The 21,216-nt window shown below is 41.5% G+C and overlaps 1 protein-coding gene across 1 annotated transcript in view; it reads right to left on the bottom strand.

Annotated features, from left to right (window-relative positions):
• Positions 1-7,823: 7,823 nt before the first annotated feature.
• LOC139804645 (ovostatin-like) overlaps positions 7,824-21,216 on the bottom strand; it is a 29,810-nt gene continuing 16,417 nt past the window's right edge. The window contains exons 20-35 of the mRNA XM_071762108.1: positions 20,800-20,926; positions 19,574-19,695; positions 18,847-18,898; positions 18,471-18,554; positions 17,792-17,968; positions 17,414-17,495; positions 16,248-16,404; positions 15,704-15,778; positions 14,725-14,890; positions 13,901-14,121; positions 13,222-13,437; positions 12,958-13,082; positions 12,663-12,753; positions 10,872-10,943; positions 9,495-9,597; positions 7,824-8,511 (exon numbers count right to left, since the gene is read on the bottom strand). Coding sequence (XP_071618209.1) covers positions 8,459-8,511; positions 9,495-9,597; positions 10,872-10,943; positions 12,663-12,753; positions 12,958-13,082; positions 13,222-13,437; positions 13,901-14,121; positions 14,725-14,890; positions 15,704-15,778; positions 16,248-16,404; positions 17,414-17,495; positions 17,792-17,968; positions 18,471-18,554; positions 18,847-18,898; positions 19,574-19,695; positions 20,800-20,926 — 1,923 coding nt within the window. The 3' untranslated portion in view covers positions 7,824-8,458. The remainder of the gene's footprint in view (positions 8,512-9,494; positions 9,598-10,871; positions 10,944-12,662; positions 12,754-12,957; positions 13,083-13,221; positions 13,438-13,900; positions 14,122-14,724; positions 14,891-15,703; positions 15,779-16,247; positions 16,405-17,413; positions 17,496-17,791; positions 17,969-18,470; positions 18,555-18,846; positions 18,899-19,573; positions 19,696-20,799; positions 20,927-21,216) is intronic.

The following is a 21,216-nucleotide window of genomic DNA, read 5'->3' as shown; positions in this document are numbered from 1 at the left end:
TCCAGAACTTATTTTCAAAACTGAGAGCTTTATTCAAGCATTCAAACAAGCTAAGGTCTGAGCAGCAATAGGTCTGTATGAGCTAAAGTATTGAGACTGTGTTTGCTGTGCAGTTTTGCTGGCGAATGTGCCAGTCAAGGGTGAGTAAAGCTGGAGTATAACTGGTGTTATTACACCTGCATAAGCCTATAAGGCTATCAAGTTAGTTTGCCCTTTTTTGGGAGTGCTTTGCTCTTTTACTGTCCTTGTATGGAACGGACCAAGGGTTATCCAACAATCCTTTTTGCTAGGTCTTGATAGGCAGCATCAAGGGCTGGGTTCAAATGTAAAGAGTTCAGTAATAAAACCCTTAAACAAGCCTCACAAAAAATTTCTGGTATTTGTTAAGTTCATCCTTCATAGTTGCAAATGTAAATCACGTTTTATTAGAGAGAGAAAGGGAAAAAAATGACAAGGTGTGTCAAGAGGGGAACAACTGGCATGGTAATTAAAAAAATACAGCTCCTTAAGCCCTCTGCTCTGGTGAGACAACCAGACTAACTTCAGGCTCCCACCCGAAACCTCCCATGCTGGCTGTCAGCTCATGGCTGGTACTGACAAATTATCTTGTCTAACAGACGCTGACACCATCTGCACGTGATGTTGCCATGTATTTGCTCTCCTGCTGCCAGAAAGGTATTTGAGGCCAAAACAGTCATCTCTAGCATGCTGAAGACTGCCAAACCCATTCTCTGACCTTTCAGCCTCTGTGCACAACCTTCCTCTCTTCTGAGCTGTAACTTCTGCACTCTGCAGGCAGAGGCATTTGCTTTGAGTCACAACCTGTACCAGTCACATGTTGAAAGAAGTAGCTGTCTGGGGTTTCCATATTGCAGTGTCTTTTCTCTGCTTTATGTAAAACATGCATTTTAATTTCCTTTTTCAGAAGCACCTCACAAGTACATTGTAACAAAAAATCTCTGTATTAGAGGCTGCCCTTTTATTTTCCTCTTCTCCCCTCCACTAATTTCAAGCAGAGCAGCCTCCTTCTCTGTAGTGATTTGAGAGGGTCATCCAGGAGTTTTACTTCCACTTGGGATCTCAGTCACCAGACTACAAGAGTCTGCAAGGGCTTTACTGGCACAATTGTCCCCTCAAGTCCTTTTGTGGAGCTGCTGTCCCTATTGATATAACAGGCCTGAACCATTCCTCTGAACAGCATGCTGGGCTGTCTGTGAGAAGGGAATTGTGGAGGAGTAATGTCTTTATATGCTTCTTTGTATTTGACTACATGAATGCAGCTCTGAGGTATGGACCTGTGCCAAATGAAATACCACTTTGCCAGGATTTCCACTTCATTTCTCAGACATATTTTTGGGGAAAATGCTGCATGGCTGTTCCAGATGCCCTAATAAGGGAAGTGTGGATCTTAGTGTGGTTACCTGCAGAACCAAGATTTCAAAGAAGAATCTGAGAAATGAGACATACAGCTTTAAGAGCAGGTGCTATGTCTTCTGGTTTTTTTCAAGTTTGTCTTCTGTTTGGGCATGATGTTGCTAAGACTAGAATGTAAAAACGAACATGGACCTAGGAGTCTCTTGCAACTGGTTGATAACACTAAATCTTGGAAGATTCAATCCCTTTGTGAGTGCAAGGGCATCACTTTGAGCTTTTTAACACTGACCATTTATCTTCTAAATCCATTTTTGTTTTTGCAAAGGCTTTTTCTTTCCAGCATGACTTATCAGAAATTGAACCTGTTCCAGACACATTATGGGAGGCATGCAAATGCTATTCACACAGCCTGCAGCTTTCTCTCCCTTTATCTGTTATTATTATCTACTTGGCAGCACAACAATACTCTTATGTTACCCAGTATATTAATTGCACTACTTAAAGGATGTCCCCCAGAGAGAGCCTGTTTGCGCCTTCGACCCCTGACCTTATGCCTGAAAAGTTTTTTTGGATTCATTCCCCATACATAAAGGCTATTTCTCCTCCAGTGATAATATATTCTGTAGCTGTGTGCTGAACTATTGAGCCCTGTACAGAACAAGTTGGAAGATGTGTCCTTCATGAAGAGCTGTCATTCTGTATTATCTTCTATTATCTTCCCAAGCAGTTGAGGTTTCTCAGTTGATTCAGGGCAAACAAGCCAGCATCAGGCAAAGGGAGAGTCAGAGAGTCCTCATTGCATAGCTTTCCCTTTTCAAGAACTATAGAATAGAATAGGTGTTTTTAAGAACTAGGTGTTTTTTAGAGCTAGGTGTTTTTAAGGGTACTGCCTCTTGAACAACCACTGCTAGGCAAAACTCACTGCTTGAGAGCACTGGGTGGAGATAAGGGAGTAACTGGAGTGCCACATCTGTGTCTAATGTCACCCCAGGTTGCTAGCCTGAGGGGAGCAGCAGTGCCTTGCTATTACACAAAACACCTGCAGAGCCCTGGCTGTTCACACCTGAGAGGAAAGCCTCCAGAGATTCTCCTGTCACATTATCATCAACTGCAGCAGATGAATCCCATAGGAACTGCTGGAAGAAGTGGGAGCAGATGAGTGACCTTTTCTTCCACTGAAAGTTAAAGGGAAGATTGATTCATGGTAGCTTTACATTTCTCAAGGAGTTTTCTAACTATAGCAACCAGATTAAGAATCATAGAATGCCAGGCTGGAAGGGACCTCAAGAATCATCTGGTCTGGCCTTTCTATGTAATAATACTGTTTAAATGAGGTGGCCCAGCACCCTGTCAGGCTGAGTCTTAAAACTGTCCAGTGTGAGGGAATCCACTGTCTTTAAGAGAAGTGAGGATTACTGTACCTTCTGATGTAAACACTTTAAAAATACAAAAATTTGTCTCTTGAATCAATTTTTTTTTTCTTTCTCCCTGCTATGTTGCAACATTTTGTCAATTAACATATGTTTACCTCACCATATGCCTGACATACACCTAAAAGATAAGAATACTTATCAGGTTGTCTCCTGGTGCATGATGGAAACGATGAAGGTAGCAGGACATCCAAAAAGACTAAAAGATAAGGATGACTCATCTCCGGGAAGTCGGGAAATCTGTATGTATCAGGGACTTATGCAAAAAGGGGACCCCTTTTCTTTTCCTGTATAAAAATCGCCCCATAAGAACCGAAGACGTTGCAGCTCAGAGCAGCCAGTAGCTCGGTGGAGCCAGCAGCTCAGAAGGACACGTGGAAGCCAGCTCCTGTGACTACAAACTCCAGCCAGCTCGGCGCAAAAAGGCGGGAAGCAGCTCTGAAGGCCCAAGCGGAAAGCGGCGAGGCGGCTTTCTTCTGGACCCCCCCTCTCTCGGCACTTCGGCTCCAGCTACGGGACAGAGAAGCGGCAGGAGCGACAGACCCTACGCACCCGACCACAGCCAGAGGCCAAGGCCGGCGGACGGTAATAACATCTCAATTACCCTCTTTCTTTTCTCTTCTTAACGACTCTTCTCTCCCAAGTAACTAATTGTATAAATCCTAAATAAATCCTTTGAACTTGTTTAAATCATAAAGCCTGGTTGTTTTGTAAACTCACGCGTCGTCTATGAGTAGTGGCTGAAATTTCCGCGTAAACAAAATATAAATAATAACTCGGATCGTGACACCTTCCTAGTTCTTTACATGGAAAAAAGGTCTCCACCATTGACATTTCAGGACACAGACTGCAAAGAATACAGAAATGAGCCTTTGAATTGTCTGGCTGAGATAGGACCCGAAGATTGCAACATTATTTTATGGAAAAGGTTGACATTAACATGACTTCTACTGACTTGTCTAAAGCATCAAGAGTGAGAAACTTCCCACGCTCCCAAACTGATCTCTCATGCATACGTGGCTTTTCTAGATATTTCTTCCGTACCTGCTCTGCAACTTCAGTCTATTCTTTACTTCACCACTTCAATTAAGATTTTCATCAGTTCTTTCCACAGGAAGATGTTCCCCTTGCAGCATTGCTAGAGTTTGGGTGGCTCAGTCATGTGGAGAAGAGAAATACAGGGAAAGAAGGTGTAATGTACAACTGCCTGAACAATAGCAAAGTGTCATACTTGCTACCACACATGGTAGATTTCTACTGTAGTCTGATGTGCAACCTCTAGTTCTTTGCATCATTTAAAAATCAAGACTTTCTTATGGAGCTTATAAATCAATTCTAAGTAAAATTTCTTGGGTAGCAACATGTAAGGGGGAAGAACGTGAAACAGCTTAACATGGCAGTGGCCAAATTTCTCAAATGTAATGCATGAGTTAGAGAAATATATATATATATTCCAGTGAACTCAGGCCAAACAGCTTCTAAGCTCTATTTTTACCTCTGGAAAACAAAATTAAAATCTCAACGCAGTGAGAGTGCAGGACGTAGTTCAACTTGTCTGACTTGCATTAAGGATAGCAGATTTCTGAGTTCCTGCATCAGCAACTTTGCATGTTTCAAGAGCCATGAGAAAAAGCTTGGGTGACTAGTTTTGATGGAGGTAAAAGAGTTATAGAGGTCTATAAAATACAGATTTTGCTAGATACCACTGACATTGTCCCAGCCACTCCCTTTCAGCCTTGTGTTTTGGAAATTTGTAGCAAAATTTAAATGCTGTGCTTTTGAAAGCATATGCATTTCATATCAGTTTCCATCTGACCAGGCTTGCAGTTGGCTATTCACTGTAATGGCATTAAACAAAGGCTTTTGTTTATCAGCAGTCCTGAGTGTACACAGCTGAAGAAGGTGGATTGAACTAGCCTGACTGACCCCTCTTGAAGCTCACACAATCTTTTCTTCTGACAGGGGTAGGAGAGCAGGGGGAGTTTGGGGTCACTGAAAAGCAGCTCTAGCACCTTAACATCTTCAGAATTACAGCTGATTCCTCATCGTGTGTTCACCTCTAGCAAGTTACCCACAGGTTTCATGCAAGCATTGTGCTCTGGGGGTGCTTCTGATGGGAAAAGAAATTATAAGGACAGAACCTTTTGAGCAGAACCGGAAGAGATGAAAGAAACTAACCTCATGATATCCTTTTCTGAAAACATCATTATTTTTTGAAAAAGGTAGAAACTTCCACCGGTGGCACTGCATTGAATTGCACCAGAATTGTCAGGAAAGAAACTACTCCTGTCCCTCAATAAAGCAAAGCTAAAATTCAACCCCAAAAGAGCAGAGAACTCCATTTCCATATTCCCGTCCATCCTAGGAGAAGTACCCCAAAATATTGATTACATGACATGTGCTTATAAATGTTGGTTTATGCATCAAAGTGCCCCTTCAAGCTCACCTGCATGCACACTGTTACTACATGAAAATCTGATACATTCCTCATGCCAGGTGGTGTAGTTAGAAAGCTGAGATGTCATAGAATGGGGTAGGCTCTCAGAGATGTTAAGACACTTGGCTCACATCATCCAGGATCTAAATTCATGAAAAGCCTTAGGGTCATATGCTCCATTCATCAGATGTTTAGAGAAACTCTCCAGCTCTTTCCCAAAGTTACCTTGGTCTTAGTGTTGCTGCACTGATTAAGTCTTCTTTTCTTTTGCCTGGACCTCAGTGTCTCTCTCAAATTGAACACCCTCCTGATAGCTGATCTGCAGAAACTCTCCCTTTATCTCAGACCACCAAATGCACATGAAAGGCACCCAGGAAGGGAGTTCTGAGGGTTGGTGTATGTGCTTGTGCCTCCTCTGCACTAGATATCCAGTGGTAAGGATGTTTATCTGTGGTAGAGATTACTTGTGAAGTCCCCTCCCTTTTTGGACACAAGGCCCTAGTCTGTGGGTGACATGATGCAAAAGTCAGAGCAGCTAATGGTGAAGCAGACTATGGACATAAATAGGCCATTTAACCTCCAGACTTCAGCTTGTTCATGGCTTCCTCACCCAGAACTGGGCAAAAGGATTTGGATTTGTCTGCATCTGTTGATGCAAGACCTAGCAGAGACAGCTAGGGTATACCCAAAGCTATTCTTTGCCTTCATGTAGGATACCATCTTCACAGAGAAGAAACGGAAATGGCTGAAAGTTGAGACTCAGCAGATACTGTGACGTTGTGAGGAGAGATGTTTAATTGTACAGTAGACTTATTTATTTTTATGTCCTTCATGTCTTCAGAGTACAGTTCAAATTGTGTACAACTACAACTTCACAGGCCATGTGAGGAAATAGAAATGGATTTCCATGAAGAAGAAAAGGATGGACTTTCAGAAGATGTGAAATGCCACAGTTTGGACTATTTCTCATCCTAGATAGTACCCAGTACTCCTAGGCTCATTTCTGTACATATGCTTGTGTATACATTTGTTAATGTGTGGCTCACAGGGGAAAACCCCTGCAGAAAAACATTGACTCACACAATGTGGTTGAAAGATCAGTACAGATAGTCCCTAGCATTGAGATTTTGTTGGTCAGGGACAAGTGGCACATATTTGTCCTGGATGCAGCAAGAAAAGTGATCTCAGTAAGCCTTCACTGACTTTCAGGCTCTGGGATCTTATTGCAGCAGAAATACATCCTGTTAAATCACTTCAGAGTTCTTTTTTGAAAGTATGTGGAAGTTGGTGGAAGACATAAAAAAGAAAAAGTTGTTTTGGGGATGATAGGTTACATTTTTACAGCTTTCATGTAAAATATCCTTAATTTCTTTCTCTCCCACCCCTTGGGTCTTTCCTAAGGGAACCTCCTGGAGAACTGCCCTTTACAGTGCAATGAAGGCAGACCTGATGGACATGTCTGCCTGCAGCTCTGGATGTCTTCTGTTGGCTGGGTCATGCATACCAATACACAGTTCAGTGGTTTTCCTCATTTTACAGAGTTTGCATCCTTCAGTCCAGTGCTGAGGATCTGGGAAGATAGTGAAGATTTTTCCTTTGCAGCTGTCTTTAGCTCTGAGTTGTGGATCTCTACTTCATGGTTCTGCTTAGAACAAGATGTTTTAGTTGATGTTTACCACAGTCCCCTTCCAAAACATTTCTGTTCTTTTACAGCTTCCAAATTTCTTTTGCATCTTTTGGGGACTGCATTAAGCCTGTGTGTCTCTGACATGGCTGCCTTAGCACAAAGGTTCCTGCACTGTTCAGTGCAGTAGGATTAGTTTCCATCTCTGGGCAAACCTGACACCCTACTGAACAGTACTCTCAGAGCATACAGAGGGCTGGGTCTCCCTCACAGCAAACACACTGCTGTTGAGTAAAGTATTTGTAGGAAACACAGTCTGCTTTGAGAAGCCAGTTTTCATTATAAATGAGCAAGTTCCTTCCAAGATTGTAAACAGGGCTATGCCTAACACCTTGTCTGAAGAAAGAGCAGTTCAGTGATACTACTCAACTGACAGTTGTCTGTTCAAATTATTATGGATAAGTGGATGTTTTCTCTGTTCTTGCACCACTATGACCTGATCAGGATGAGGGTCCTGTCAGGTCAGTGCAGACTGCGAGGGACAGTAGCCACAGTGTGTGGCTGTCTGCTCCACCTGTTTGCTAAATATAGAGAGCAGGACAGGGAATTTCTTGTACTTTGCCACCCCATCATAAACTCCTTGAGGCTCTCTTAATTTCTCACTGCCTCTGAATCTTCCCCCTTTTCTCCCTCCAAGGGCATCATTGCATCCATTATTCCTCCCTGAGCCCTTTTCAGAGTTTCTCTGTTACAGGTGTCAAGTTTTTCCCACTGCTAGGCTTTGGATAGAAAGCTTCCATCACATATGCCAAGGACCCAATCCTGTCTGTGTCACAAGATGTCAGGATGTCATTGTCATTGATAGACCTGTCCAAGGTATGAATTTTTAAGCTTATGAAACACCTTACAACACCCAGTTCTAGATACAACAAGCAGTAGACACTGGGACAAACAGAACTGTCAATCAGAAGCTTTATTACAAAGAACAGTAAAATAGGAGATGTTAATTAGAGAAAAACTTGCTTTCTAAACAGATTTAAAAACTGCATGAAAGTTGTATTCCTGTGACTAGAATTCTAACATCTGTTAATTGTTCAGCTCAGTCACTGAAACTCATGAGAATCAAAGTAATTTCAGAATCTTTCTTCAGGATAAATGGAAAGACCAAACCAAATGAAATCTACAGAAGTGGCAGCAGTGGATTATTCTCCTAATCTTGTGTTTCTCAAGAGGAATTTGTGGCCAAGAATATATGATATGGGAGTTTACCTTTATACAGAACTCCCATTGGAATTTATGTCATAAGTTTCCAAAGCAATGGATGCTCAGGGTTAACATTTGCACAGTATCTCCCTCATTAGGAAAAACACTTTGCCTGGAGTTTCTGATCCACACTGACCTCAAGCTTTTTTGAAATGCGGGCCAGAATGGGTCATTCTGATCCACTGCAATTTGAGATTTGTGCATTTCTCATTCTTCTACATGCTTTTCACTGCCCTTCCAGAAACAACCAAGTATGTAATCCTCTTTTTCCTGTACAAATGCTTGCCTGATACCTTTTGAACCATTACTTCTTCAGGCACATATCCGATTTCAGTGGGAAGCTGAGGAGCAGGGTGCTTTGTATTCTGCAAGAGCATATTCATCTGGAAAAAAGAGGAAAATGTTGTGCATGAGAGTGAGAAATCATTCTGAGCCCAGTCCATGTGCACCTGTGATTAACACATTGTGAATCAGAAAACATTTGATAGTTTTGTGGTAGACTTTCATTTGTCAAGATACCAAATTGCAGAGGTGCAAGTCAGAGCCAAAGGCATTCCTCTGGCCATGTTTGTTGGGACACATCATTGCTGTGACCACGCAGGATGTGGATCAGATGGCAGAACATTCACTTCAGGGTCAATTCTCTCAATACTACTGCTCATCTGGTGGGATGCAGTTTCCAAAGGTTGTCCCAAGCTTGAGAAAAGCATGGGGGAACCTGAGCCACAGTTTTGATAATATTAATCCCACAAATGAATAATGTCTGATGTAATTTTGGTTCCTTGAGACCAGATCAAGAAAGGTAGCCAGGTGCTTGATTTTCTAGTTAGATGCTTAAACTCCTCTTAAGTGGGTTCAGTGGGACTGTCATTCCTACTTAAGTATTTAAATTCCACTAAAGTAACAGTTATTTGACTGAAGCCTGCTATGACAATATAAAGCAAAAATACAATAGAAGCCAGTTCAGGCTTGTCAGGAACACCTTTGAGTTATGGATTTTAACCATTGTGTTCAAATTGTAGAAAGACAGTGGAACCATGCTTTTTTCTATATGTAGCTTGTAGGATAGCAATTCCTGACACAAAACATTCTAATGTGCTTTATGTTGGAATGAAAGAAGAAATGGGGAGACAGGGAGGCAGAAAATGTCTGTGGTTCTGCAAACCCTTTGCAGCTTTGCAGTCAAAAGCAGCAGAATTTCTAGCTTTCTATCCATTTGATTCCTCTGAGAAACAAAGTCAGCAAATACAGAAAAGAGAAGCTTGCACACAGAGAGGAAGGGAAAATGCATTGTCCGCACCTTATAAATGATGAGATCAGTACTTTGATTTTACAGGTTTTGTTCCAACCTACTGAGGTCACCTACCTGTTTCATAGTAATCGTACATATGCACAGGCACTGGTTTGATATCTGAGACAGGCAGGCTTTGCTCCACACTGAAAGAGAAACTAATTTCCTTCTGGGAGACCTGGAAATGGCAAGACAAGAAAATCCATCAGGCTTCTTCTTTTCATACCTATCCTTGAGGCTAAGATTGAACAGTTGCATTTCTGGGTCAGTCTGGGCGACACAGTGCCATTCTACAATTCTCCCCTGTAACTTGATGCCAGATCAGATAATTGTTTAAAAGCTGCTGCTAAATATGTTTGGGGTTTTTTTGTTTTTGTGTGTTATTTTGTTTGGTTTTGTGTGCTATTTTGTTTCTTCCTCTTCGTATTTCCACTGCCATTTACCCCAACTATTCCCTGGCTATTGCAGCTTTCAGCACATCAGCATTTATCCTCTCCCTGAAAGCTGCTGTTGGTTTCTTTCCTTGCCTTTTCCCAGTTAAAATCACCTTCAGTATCCCTATAAATCTTCTTCCTGCTTTTCTCATTGAACTGGAATCCCCATCCTCCCTTGTCGTTTGGCTCCTCATCCCACACTCTTGCAGCCAATTGTCCCAAACTTTCCTCCTTGCTCATCTTCCTCATCTTCAAGTTTTCTGCACGCCTGGGACTGAGCCCCTGTTCTTTTCTCTCTTTGTCCTTGTTTTTATCCTGCTGATCTCTTTATAGGAATGAAGTCCTGGACAGGGGCTTTGGAGAACTTTCTGTAGTACTGGCTCCCTGCTGGGTAAACTTTTGACATCTCAGCATCTCAGCTTCTATGTGAATCCAAAATGCTGACTCAAATACTCAAATCTTCCTTATTAGTTCCTTGGAGACCAAATAATTAAAAAGTAGTGTTTCAGAGCTAGATATTATTTCTCATTATTTTTGCTTCCTCTTTCCTTCCCTTGGTATTTTAAGATCCCTTGTGTTTGATTTTCTTTTTCCTCTCTTGTCCCCTTTTTTAATGTCATTGATGTATGAGAGATATTCTTTTCATACAGAAATCTCTCTGAAAGGGAAGGGATGATAGCAACTCCCTGTAAAACACTCTCAGATGAACTGATGAGAAGCATCACTTAGATGCTGAAGAATATTATGAAGACTGGGAAATTTTGCAACATGGAATGCAATTTAGCTACGCTTGTGAAATGCTATTTAATCACAAAGTATTCTTCACAAAAATAACAAATACATACCCCTTTACATACATATCCCTTTCCAATACATTATCCCTTTATATTCTGGATGTTGGCATGAGTGCAGTCCTTTTATATTTTTAAAACCTGTGCATTGCTAATCTGCTGTTAATGACATTGTTCTTTTAGCTGTTCTTAACTTCCAATTTAATAAGACCAAAAAGAAACCTTACCTGCTGAAGGTAGAAGAGGATGTGGTTGTTCTTAATGTCTACACGATTCACAACAGAATCCTGTTCCTGAAGCTTTAAATAACGCAAATGGTAGGCGATGTTAGAATGGGAGACTTGCCAAGACAACTTACAAGTAACTATTTGAAAGCCAAATACTTGTGAAGTGCTGTGCTCGTGACATCTAGTGACCAAAATAAGGAATGCAAACTGAGCGTCCATGACATTGCCAGTGCAAGGCAACCACACTGAAGAACAGTTTTATTCCTCAGCTGTGCTCTGTGGTACACTTATCATTAACTCGAGTGCTCTCGTTTCAGTGTGATTCACAACTGCACGGCTGTTTCTGCACCTCAAACTGACTGACATTCTATAGTTTAAAAACTGTATAGTCTAAAAAAAATGAGCAAAATGAATTTGGTATAAAAATACACAAAAATAAAATATTCTATGTGTTTAAAAAAAGCTATTTCTTCCACATGTATATAAAGAGTAGTAGATAGAAGTGCCTAAAGTATGCTGAGTGTATACAAAGTACATATAAAGAAGAGCAGGATGCCAAACAGTGTAACATCTCAATGGAAATTTTTTTCCAAAGAAAAGTTATGAATGCAGAGAATGCAGAGACTGCATTTTGAAGGCTATTTACTGGAGTTACCCACTCTGCACATGAGTGGGTGCTCAGGTCCAGCCACTAGAGTGGGGCTGCAGCCTCGAGGGTGCATAGATCCAGGTGCCAGCAACTGGACCGAACAAGGGGCCCAGGCAGATGGTGGGCAGACTGAGTATCTGAGCTCAGCCACCAGAGGGATCCACGTTGTGTACTTGCATGCATGTGTGTGTGTGTGTGTGTGTGTGTGTAAGTTATCTGCCTGTGGATCTCCTGGGGATATTCTGACTTAACACTAGGGGAAAAAATTTCACTATGAAGAGAGTCAGACATTGGAATGGTCTTCCAGGGAAAGTGGTAGATTCCCCCACTTTGGAAAGTTTTGTCTCATCTTGTTTGTGTGCTGAGGCATATCATATAAACAGTAATATTGGAGGGGTCGATCCTTGAGGTCCCTTCCAACCTGATATTCTATGGTATATATATATATATGTATATATATATATATGTAGTGAGAACCACAAGTCTCCAGGTGTCGCCGATAATGATCTGGGAGCTTAGGCCCAGGTGTGCCCACTAATTAGGGCCTGCCCCAGCCGGAAATGGGTGGGGCTGAAGGGCAAAATAAAAGGCATGCTCCCAGAAGCAGAGAGAGATGCCTGGGGAGAGAGACCTCCTGAGAAGAACTGTGTCCCCGAGAGAAGGGCTTGCCGCAACATATATATATATATATATATAACCTTTCGTTTCCACAAATGAGATTTCAGTCTGATCATCCAGAAAAGGGAACAGGCTAAGTGTAAGTGCTGTCTTTTCTGTCCCTGATGATCTGTGTGGCCAGCCATGTACACATCTATAAATGTGCATAGTACATACCTGTATATGTGTGTGCATATGTATAGTGTCTGCCTTCTGGGAATACATGTTCAGTCTTGTTTTTGGCTAGACCTGGGGATAGGAAGCTGCAGCAGTCTCACCTCTGCTGGGCTATTGGATTTGTCAACTCCTAAGGTTTGTCTTCAACACATAAACAGCTGCCAGCCTGACACAGAGTGTGTGACAGAAGGCTATGTGACAGGGACTTCACAGAACTCCCGTGAGGCTCCAATTTGCTTATTAGAGACAACTTTTATCAACTCGCTATATTTTCAGGGTTTACCATTTACTTTGATCCCGTTCTTTACCTTTTTTATGGAAGATCCTACAGGAACAAAACCTGAGAGCATCTTCACATCAATAATAGCCATGTTGGAGACATTGCGGTTTCCTGTGTACCTAAAATGAGAAAAGTTCTATTAGTTTAATCTGCAAATGGAAGAGAGGCCAGTGAATGGCTTTCAGTTCCCAGTGATCCTGGTTTTCTTCCTGCAGCTGCACAGTAGCAGTTAACTGCCCGTACTTAGTACCTTCCTTGGATGTTTTACCAAACTGTGAATGCAGAAGGTAGGTAAATAAGGGCAGTCAATAAGAGGAAGTTACCTGGCAGAGAGAACAAGGTCAAACTTTGGTGGGAAGTTGCTTGAACAGGATACATTGGCTGGCCTCACAGAGAGAGAAAATCCTGCAGTTTCTTTTGGCAAATGGACGTTGTACCTCAGGGTGGTCTAAAACAGATGGAAGTGTGAAATTGTTGCACACTTACAGGCTTCTGTGGCTTTGGCATAAGGTATGGAGGGGGATGAGGTAGGGAGGATCCCCTGCTTAGCTCTCAGAGAGGTGATGCTGAGTTTCCAGCTTGCTTACCTGCAGATAGACACAGCCAGTGCCGTTCACTTCCACACTGTATTTCCCTGGAATGGATGGTAAGGAAGCCTGCTGCAGTAAGAAGCGGTTCTTGTCATTCACCTGTAAAGTCTTACTGGGGGACTTCAGGGAGCTGACTTTTACTGTGTTATTATTTTTCTTAGAGAAGATGAGATATCCATACTGGGCTAAAGCTTGGAGAGCAACAACGGTGTCCTGAAAAGATCAACATGAATCCTAATTAGACAGATACCCATCTCCAGATGGTGCAATTGGTTAGCACAGCACCCATTTCTCTAATGCTTTTTCACTGCTTGTAAATGGGTGGCCAGGGTTGGGGAAGAAGGGGACTTTGTAATGAGCTAAGGAGGCAAGATAGTAGTACTGGGGCAATAGATTTTAATTATCCCAGAAAACCTGGGATATTGCTGTGTCAATCATGCCTTCTGTCTACTGCTAATTTGAAACTCACGTAAATTCCCAGTTCCTAAAACTGATATATGTATGAAGCTACCCATGAAGAGCTTGATATGTCCTGACAAGGAGATTTATGCAAGCATCATTTTTCAAGTATTGTTCATATGAATATGTAATCAGGAAGATATGTCATACTACTGAGGTCCAGCTTGCAGGTTGGACTGCTCCTAGAAGCTTTCCTTTTACCACACCCAGTTGTTACCTGGCTGGAAGAGAAACCACCGTATGGATTCTGTTGTTTGACAAGCCACTGCACAATACGAGAAGTGTAGGATAAGTCTTCTGGAGTGAGTTTGTCTTTCTTGAGCAAAGTCAGGAGCACGTAACTTGTCATTTCAATTTCAGCAGAAGGGGCACGGGAATAGAAGGTAGGGGAACGTTCTCCCTGTGGCTTATTTTCTCTCTGCCAATGAACTGAACCACCTGAAAACAGAAAAGTAAGACATAAAAAGCATGGAAAAATTATTTGATGTTTACTTCACTGTAGTATCACATGGGGGATAGGCACAAAATTCCCTCTCTCCCGTCACTCCAAAGATTTTTAGCCCTCAGTGTCCTCAGCAGGATAAGTTTTAGTTCCAAGATGGAAAAGAAAACAGGAAGAGATGGAAAGGGAAATAACAAAAAGGGGCACGCGTATGTCAAAGTGATGTTGATGAGAAGGCCCTGCAGCTAAGGCAGTCACAGACTGGAGCACATGACATAATCAATGGACCTGGGCTAGTTCAGCCTGTAGAAGAGAAGGCTAACAGGAAAACAAGGTGGAATCTTCCACTACCTTGGACTGGAGACTTCAAAGGGTCTCTGACAAGCTGTATTATATCGTAATTCTAGGAAACTTGGACCAGAGTTCAGAATCAAAATAGACAGATGGAGAAATTCATAGAGATAAATTCAGTAGCATAGCAGGCATGAAATGGGAAGGCAACAGCATGAATGAGAAAACTGTACATCAGAGCAGCTTACTTCATACCACAAGCTGTTCCATCAGCTGCATTGCCAGTGTCATGAGCATAATGCACTCACCATTTCTGTTAGCTGTTTTGTCCAGCTTCTCAAGGAAGAACTGGCATCTTTTCTCTTTCTCAGTTAAGCGATAAGCATAGGCAAAGAGGGCCTGGCTGTACAGGTCATGGACTCCATTGCCAAATGCAGTTTCCAAACATTGCATACCATTCTGAACCACAGCATCCTAGTAATGCAGAACATAGTAGGGTTTTCAGGTACTTGGATTTGTATCTCATCTTCTCCTAAATATGTCCATCACTGCTTAGGCTGCTATCACTGACCCTTCATGCTAAAAATATACACAAAACATGGGACGTTTAAGGGTCTTCAGTGTGTATCCTGTAAAAAAAGGCCTCCCAGTGGTGCTGCCTTCTTTCTGCATATATTTAAAGGGAGCATGGCTGGCTGAACAGAGTACTGTTTCTTTTCCTGACTTGCAAGATGACCTTAGGCAGGTGAACACTTTGTCCCTTGGTTGCTTTAGCTCTAAATGTGGATAATTTTTACAGAGCTATGTGAAGTGTAGTGAGACTTCATGATGACCCAGGCTGTCCCAGATGGGTGTTTGTAGAGAGAACCACAGGTCCTCAGGTGTCGCTGATAATGAACTGGGAGCTTAAGCCCAGGTGTGCCAATAATTAGGGCCTGCCCCAGCCGGAAATGGGCGGGGCTGAAGGGCTAAATAAAAGGCATGCTCCCAGAAGCAGAAGTCAGTCAAGGGATGAAGACGCCTGAGGAGAGGGATGGCAAGAGAGCTCCGAAGAAGAGCCGAGTCCCCAAGAGAAAGGCTCGCTGCAACAGGTGTTAATACCCATTTGCTAGTTTAAAAATGCTTATGACAACTGCAGGCTTCTGGAAACAGATTTTCTTTGGCTGACCCTCCTGTCCCACAATCAGTATTTACGACACCGTTGAAGAGTACAATGGACTATGCCTTGTGCACTGTTTGACATATGGCTGATCAGACTAGCAAACTATAAGAGCATCAGATACCTACCTCAATAGAGTGTCCAGCCTCCAGCAATGCTGCCACAATGTAAGCCGTGAGAGAGTATTCCCCTTTTTCTCCACCCTGAAGAAAACATAAACAAAGAAATGGTCAGTACAAATGTCCTAGAAAGAAACAAAATATGAATGAATTCATAGTTCAGGTGCCAGGTAGGTTTAAAACCAGAAGCATTTTCTGTCTTCCTGTGTGTACAGGAACAAGAAAAATCAAGTTCTTTCAGGATAAAGCCAAAATTATTTCATACATTTTATTGGCTCTTGCACATATGCAATGCACACTGTGGCCTGTGGCTGAGCACGTAATGCAGTACTAAAAAATAAAACCTGAGACTTCTGACTGAGTTCTACTTGTTCCTACCCTATCATCAATAGCAGACACAAGAACCATGACCTGCTTGTATATTAGAGACATGCAAGACACTGTACTGAGAAGAATAAGGGTGTAGTGATAAGCTTGTGTTTGGCAGAAATTATGGAAATCAATCCCAATGGCAGGACTGGAAGTTTGGGGCTATACTTGTCTCCATATTTACCTTCAAGGCGTTGTTGAAATGTGACCCACTGTTTTCAAAGCACCCATCTGACTTCTGCTTGCTTGCCAGCCAGATCAAAGTTTGAGACTGGACATTGTTGTCAATGTAAATGTATCGTCTGGCTTGTGCAAATGACTTGTACACAAAGGCAGTGAGCCTGCAGGTGAAGCAGCAACACAAAACAGGTAAGAAGAGACCAAGAACATTTACCAGCAATTGGATATAGAATATTTTTTGTTGGTAAAGACCTTTATGATAAAGTCCAGCTGTTAACGCAGCATTGCCATTTCCACCACTATACCATGTCCCTAATACCACATCTACGCATCTTTTAAATATCTTCAGGGATAATGACTTGACCACATAGGCACAGAAAATTACCTAAGATGAACTCCATAATTTCTGAGTTAAAAGAAACAAATGTTTTGTAAGTTTTAAATAAATAGGTTAGCTAAAATCCTGGTATTAAAAAGTGACCTGAGGTTTTTCCATTACTGTGCTGAAACCTTTAATTCAGAGCTGTGTATGGTATAGATACAGTTTGATGATAAATCGTAGTATTTTCTAATCTTAATAGAATTATGAAATAAACTAGGCAGCAAGGGACCTCTGGAAATCTCCAGTTCAACAACCTGCTGCTTCAACTAGTGCCATCTTCAAAGCACATTCAGCTTGCTTAGTCTCTTGTCTGGTTGTGTTATGAGAAATCTCCAGGGATAAAGATATCCATATACTCTTTGTGCATTTGGTTCTGTGTGGCAGCACTCTGCTGGGTAAGATTTTTTTTTTACCTCTCTGCCTAGCTGGAGTTTATCTTGTTGCAACTTGAATGAGGATAAACTCTTATCCCTACTCTGTGAGACCCTAACAGGCTGAGTCTTTCTTTTATACTGCTCCCATCTAAGTAGTAAAAAGCTTTACCTAGGTTGCCTATTTCTCCTCTACTACAGGTTGAACAAACTCAGTAACTTCAGCACTGTGTACTCCAACCCCCAATCATCCTGTCATCCTTTTGTTAAACTCTCTCCTGTTTATTAATCTATCCTTTACTGTGAGACCCAAGTTAATGTATGCCCATTTAGACTATTAAAAATAAAAATCACTTAATACTTCAATCATTTTTCAAAGCCTGCAGATCCTCTGCTATAGAAAGGTTCATCACTTACCATACATTCCCTTCCCTATCTTGTGTCCCAAAAGAACTGTAGGATCCATCTCGGTGTTTGTATGACAGCTGTCTCTGGTATCCTGAAAACACAATAAAGACAACATGTTTTCTAATTACATGAAAAGGACTAGTTTTGCTGTTTATTCAGCTGAAGCACTAAGACTTTTGCATTTAATATTAAGTAATATATGCCAGGTAAATAATGTAAGCAACTATGAATTCTATCTGCTTTTGCTTCTGGAAGTACAACCTGCAGCATTGAGGTGCCTGCTCCTATGCAATAGAGGTGGTGCTAGAATTCAGAGATCAGTGTAGAGCTTTAGAGTGTAATGCACACAATCACAGTATTAGATGGAAGAATCTGAAAGACTCTCACCTGTGGATAAATATCTAGTGCCCTTGACTCTAATTTCTTCAGTCAGCTGCCCAGTCTTATTTAGATAATCCAGGGCATAGATGTTGGGAGTGAACAAGGCCATATTCTGTTCTCCACAGCCATAAGGCATATTGAGGAGGTTCTCCATGTTCTTCAGGGCTGTTCCTAAAATGTCTCCTGGAGAATGAAAGATATAAATAGTTAGTTCGGTTCAAACATGTTTTTATTATACATTGCTCTACATTACTTTATTATGAACCTAAGGGCAATGACCAGTATAGAGTAATCACGGTAACAGAAGACATACTTTAGGAGAAACCTTTGTTTGTTTGTCTGTTTGTCTGGGGTTTTTTTTTGTTTTGCTGTTTTTTTAAGTGAGAATGAGGTTTGGGGTACAGTGCTGATGGGCTACAGAGGCTGTACTACATAATATTACCACACCTTACACTCACCCTATCATAAATTGAAGTCACTTGACAATTTATCCTCTCTTTGTAGAGTAAGAAAGATTTCTGAGCAACTTTTGTCTTTCACACCCATTCTCCAAAGTAGGAAATATTTTCTCTAAAAGCACAATTAAGTGACTCCGTAACTTTTTGTTAGTTTTGTACATGTACACATGGTGGGACTTGGTGCAGCACAAGAGAAATGCTGTTGTTAATATAAGTGCTAAACTTACCGATGACAGAAAAATAAGCTCTGGCTGACCCCTGTACTACGTTCCTTGGCAGGTTGAAAGAGACTGATTCAGAAGTCACTGCACCTGATGAGAAATTATAACAAGAAGAATTGTTAAAATAATCTTTTTTTCCAGAAGTCTTCATTTTGGAAGCATTACTACAGTGACTGTTATGATTTGCAGTCTGGGTTAAGAAACTGATGCAGACAGTAGTCCAAAGAGTCAACAGTTTCTCTGAAAATCTTGAATTATAGTCCAGCACCTTGACCCTGAGACCTTTTTACCTTCCCTCGAAGGGTCTCTGATTTAGTAGGACAATATCTACAGGACAATGAAGAAGCTCCCGTAGCTCTCTGAAATGAATGAAAGAACTTACCTTTTGTACAGACGAGTGAGCTCTGAGTCAATTCCTTTTTAACACCTTCAGGCTTTTTGATTGCAAGAAGTGATAAGGAAGAGAAAGAAAAGTGTTGAACATCACCACGAAACCGTGAACAAGGTAATAGTGCAAAACAGTGTGTGGCTATCCAGACTGCATATCTTGTACCCAGTCGTGTGCTATCTCCACTAGAATAGTGGAATATCTCCACCGATCTCTTGATCCATGGTCCTCCCACTCTGTTTTACCCAACACTGTTTTATCTCTGCTTTATCCAGAGAAACTTCTATCCTAGAAAGCGGTTATAAAATAGACATTTCCAGCCTCTGAGGAGGATGTTGTCCAGCTCTGTTGTTGCTGTTTTATGATATTCCAGGTAAATCCTTTCCACCCACCAAGGTCCCCCAGTATTAGAGTCAAAGATGAAAGGCATTTACAGATAAGGCACAGTAATCCCCATCTGGCTACATCTATATTGACATCAGTGGAATAACAGGTCATGAATATTTGTGGACTTTCGGAGGGAGACAGTGACAGGAGGAGACAGTGAATACTACTGGTCATTGTGATTTACACTCTCATTTTCACTTGTAGGAACCTTTTGTACACAGCTCTGTGTCAGCTGCCTTGCCTCCTCACACCAGATAACTGCTCCTAACACACAGCTATAGGAATTGAATCAGTTTCCACAAAGCAGTAAGCACATGCAGATTTCCTACCATACCTCAACAAGTAGGGTTTTAATCAGAGTGTCCCTGTGAATTGTCTTGTCTTCTTTGGATGTTCCATTTCCTGCACCTCCAGAACTCAGTTTGGCCTCAGCAGTAATCGTGAATTTCACTTCACCTGGAAAGCCACCCACCAGCCCAAGAAAAGGAAGTTAGCTTCAAGGTCTACAGTTATCCCTGGTTTTCACTGCCTCTTCAAGGCTGATTGACTGTTGAGAAAAGTATTCTCCCTGAGGGAAGCTTAATAGAAACAAATCTCATGAAGGCTCCATCTCTGTCTGCTCGTGCCAAGGCCCTGGCCTGGCTAAGCAACTTAAAGTACTCATCACCATTTTCCACCTCTTTTTAGCCTTATGTTGAGTTCTCCTTGGCCTAGGGCAGTATTGTAAGTTACAGCTCAGCTGCTGCTTTCCTTCAGGTGGAATTTGTTAACTGAGGGACAACACTGAGTTGCAACTCAGTTCTGCTGCATTACAGAGGAGCAACCATGAAGTGAGCAGCTTTGCAGGCATTGCTCACTTCACTCCTCCAATCATTGCAAACTTCTCAGCTCTGCAGTGTTATTTTGCTGCATATCCAGTTCTCACCTCACTATAATTTTGCATTTTTCTCAGTGAGTTTGAAGAAAATCAGTCATTCTGGCTAGAGGGTTTTAGAAACAACCTTTTAAAGAAAAAGTCCATCTGTGTTTCATTTTCAGAAGAATCTTCACTAATTAAAAGGGGTTTTGTACCTCACCTTTTTGGAGCACTTATACGTGCAAGCTGTTGTAACTGCTTTTTGAAAGCCAATGTTGACTCAAAGTCAGTGAGAATTAACATAGCATTAAAATCAGGGAGAAGTAATATCTTCTTTGTCTGTTCAGAATTCCATCTAAAGTTATTAGAAATTTTTATTCTTGTTGAATACTGTTGGTTAGGTACGAAACTCTCATCTGAACACCCTAGCCATATGAAATCCTGCCAGTATTTCACACATGTGCAAGAGAACAGTTCTGCCTAAACTGGAGAGAAAATGGAATACCAAAAATCAGAAGCAATAAAACATTAGAACAAATCACTCCTCATTCAGCATGTCTAAGGGAACTTTAGCAGGGATCCAGTAATAAAATTGTGTAGCAACTAATGGAGCTGTGCAGAAATGCCTACCTGTGGATTATTGAGGCTGCATTAAAGGGTGGGTGGGACAGAGATAGAAAGATAAAAAAGGAATATAAACTTACCAATGCTATGGGGGCTAACAGCCCAAATGTAGGTTTTTCTTTCATTGGCACACAACCTTGCTGTGTTGCCCTGTGGTGAAAGGATTTTTGCCTTGTAGTCACTTGAATTTTTCAGTGTGACCTTTATCTGAGGGAAAAAAAAAAAAAAAAAAAAAAAAAAAAAAGGTGAGATTACAAATGAACTAGGCTGCCCCTAAAATTTGGTTACAGGACAAGGGACTTGATAGAGAAGCTATTTGTCATTTGAATCTCTGGGATGGTGCCAGGAAAGAAGGATGGCACATTTGTCTGAGGAAATGGAAAACCTGACTCCTTTCTCTCTACTGTTAGCAACTGTTTTTGACAGATGTCTACCAAGGTTTGTATGTGATATACTCAGCATGTATTGTGTTTTGCACAGCACAGCACCCATACTAT

This window comes from Heliangelus exortis, chromosome 1 (assembly GCF_036169615.1).
Source record: "Heliangelus exortis chromosome 1, bHelExo1.hap1, whole genome shotgun sequence".
In the NCBI taxonomy this organism is placed as follows: domain Eukaryota; kingdom Metazoa; phylum Chordata; class Aves; order Apodiformes; family Trochilidae; genus Heliangelus; species Heliangelus exortis.
Note: the sequence above shows the minus strand (reverse complement) of the source record. Positions and strands in the feature narration are given on the sequence as shown.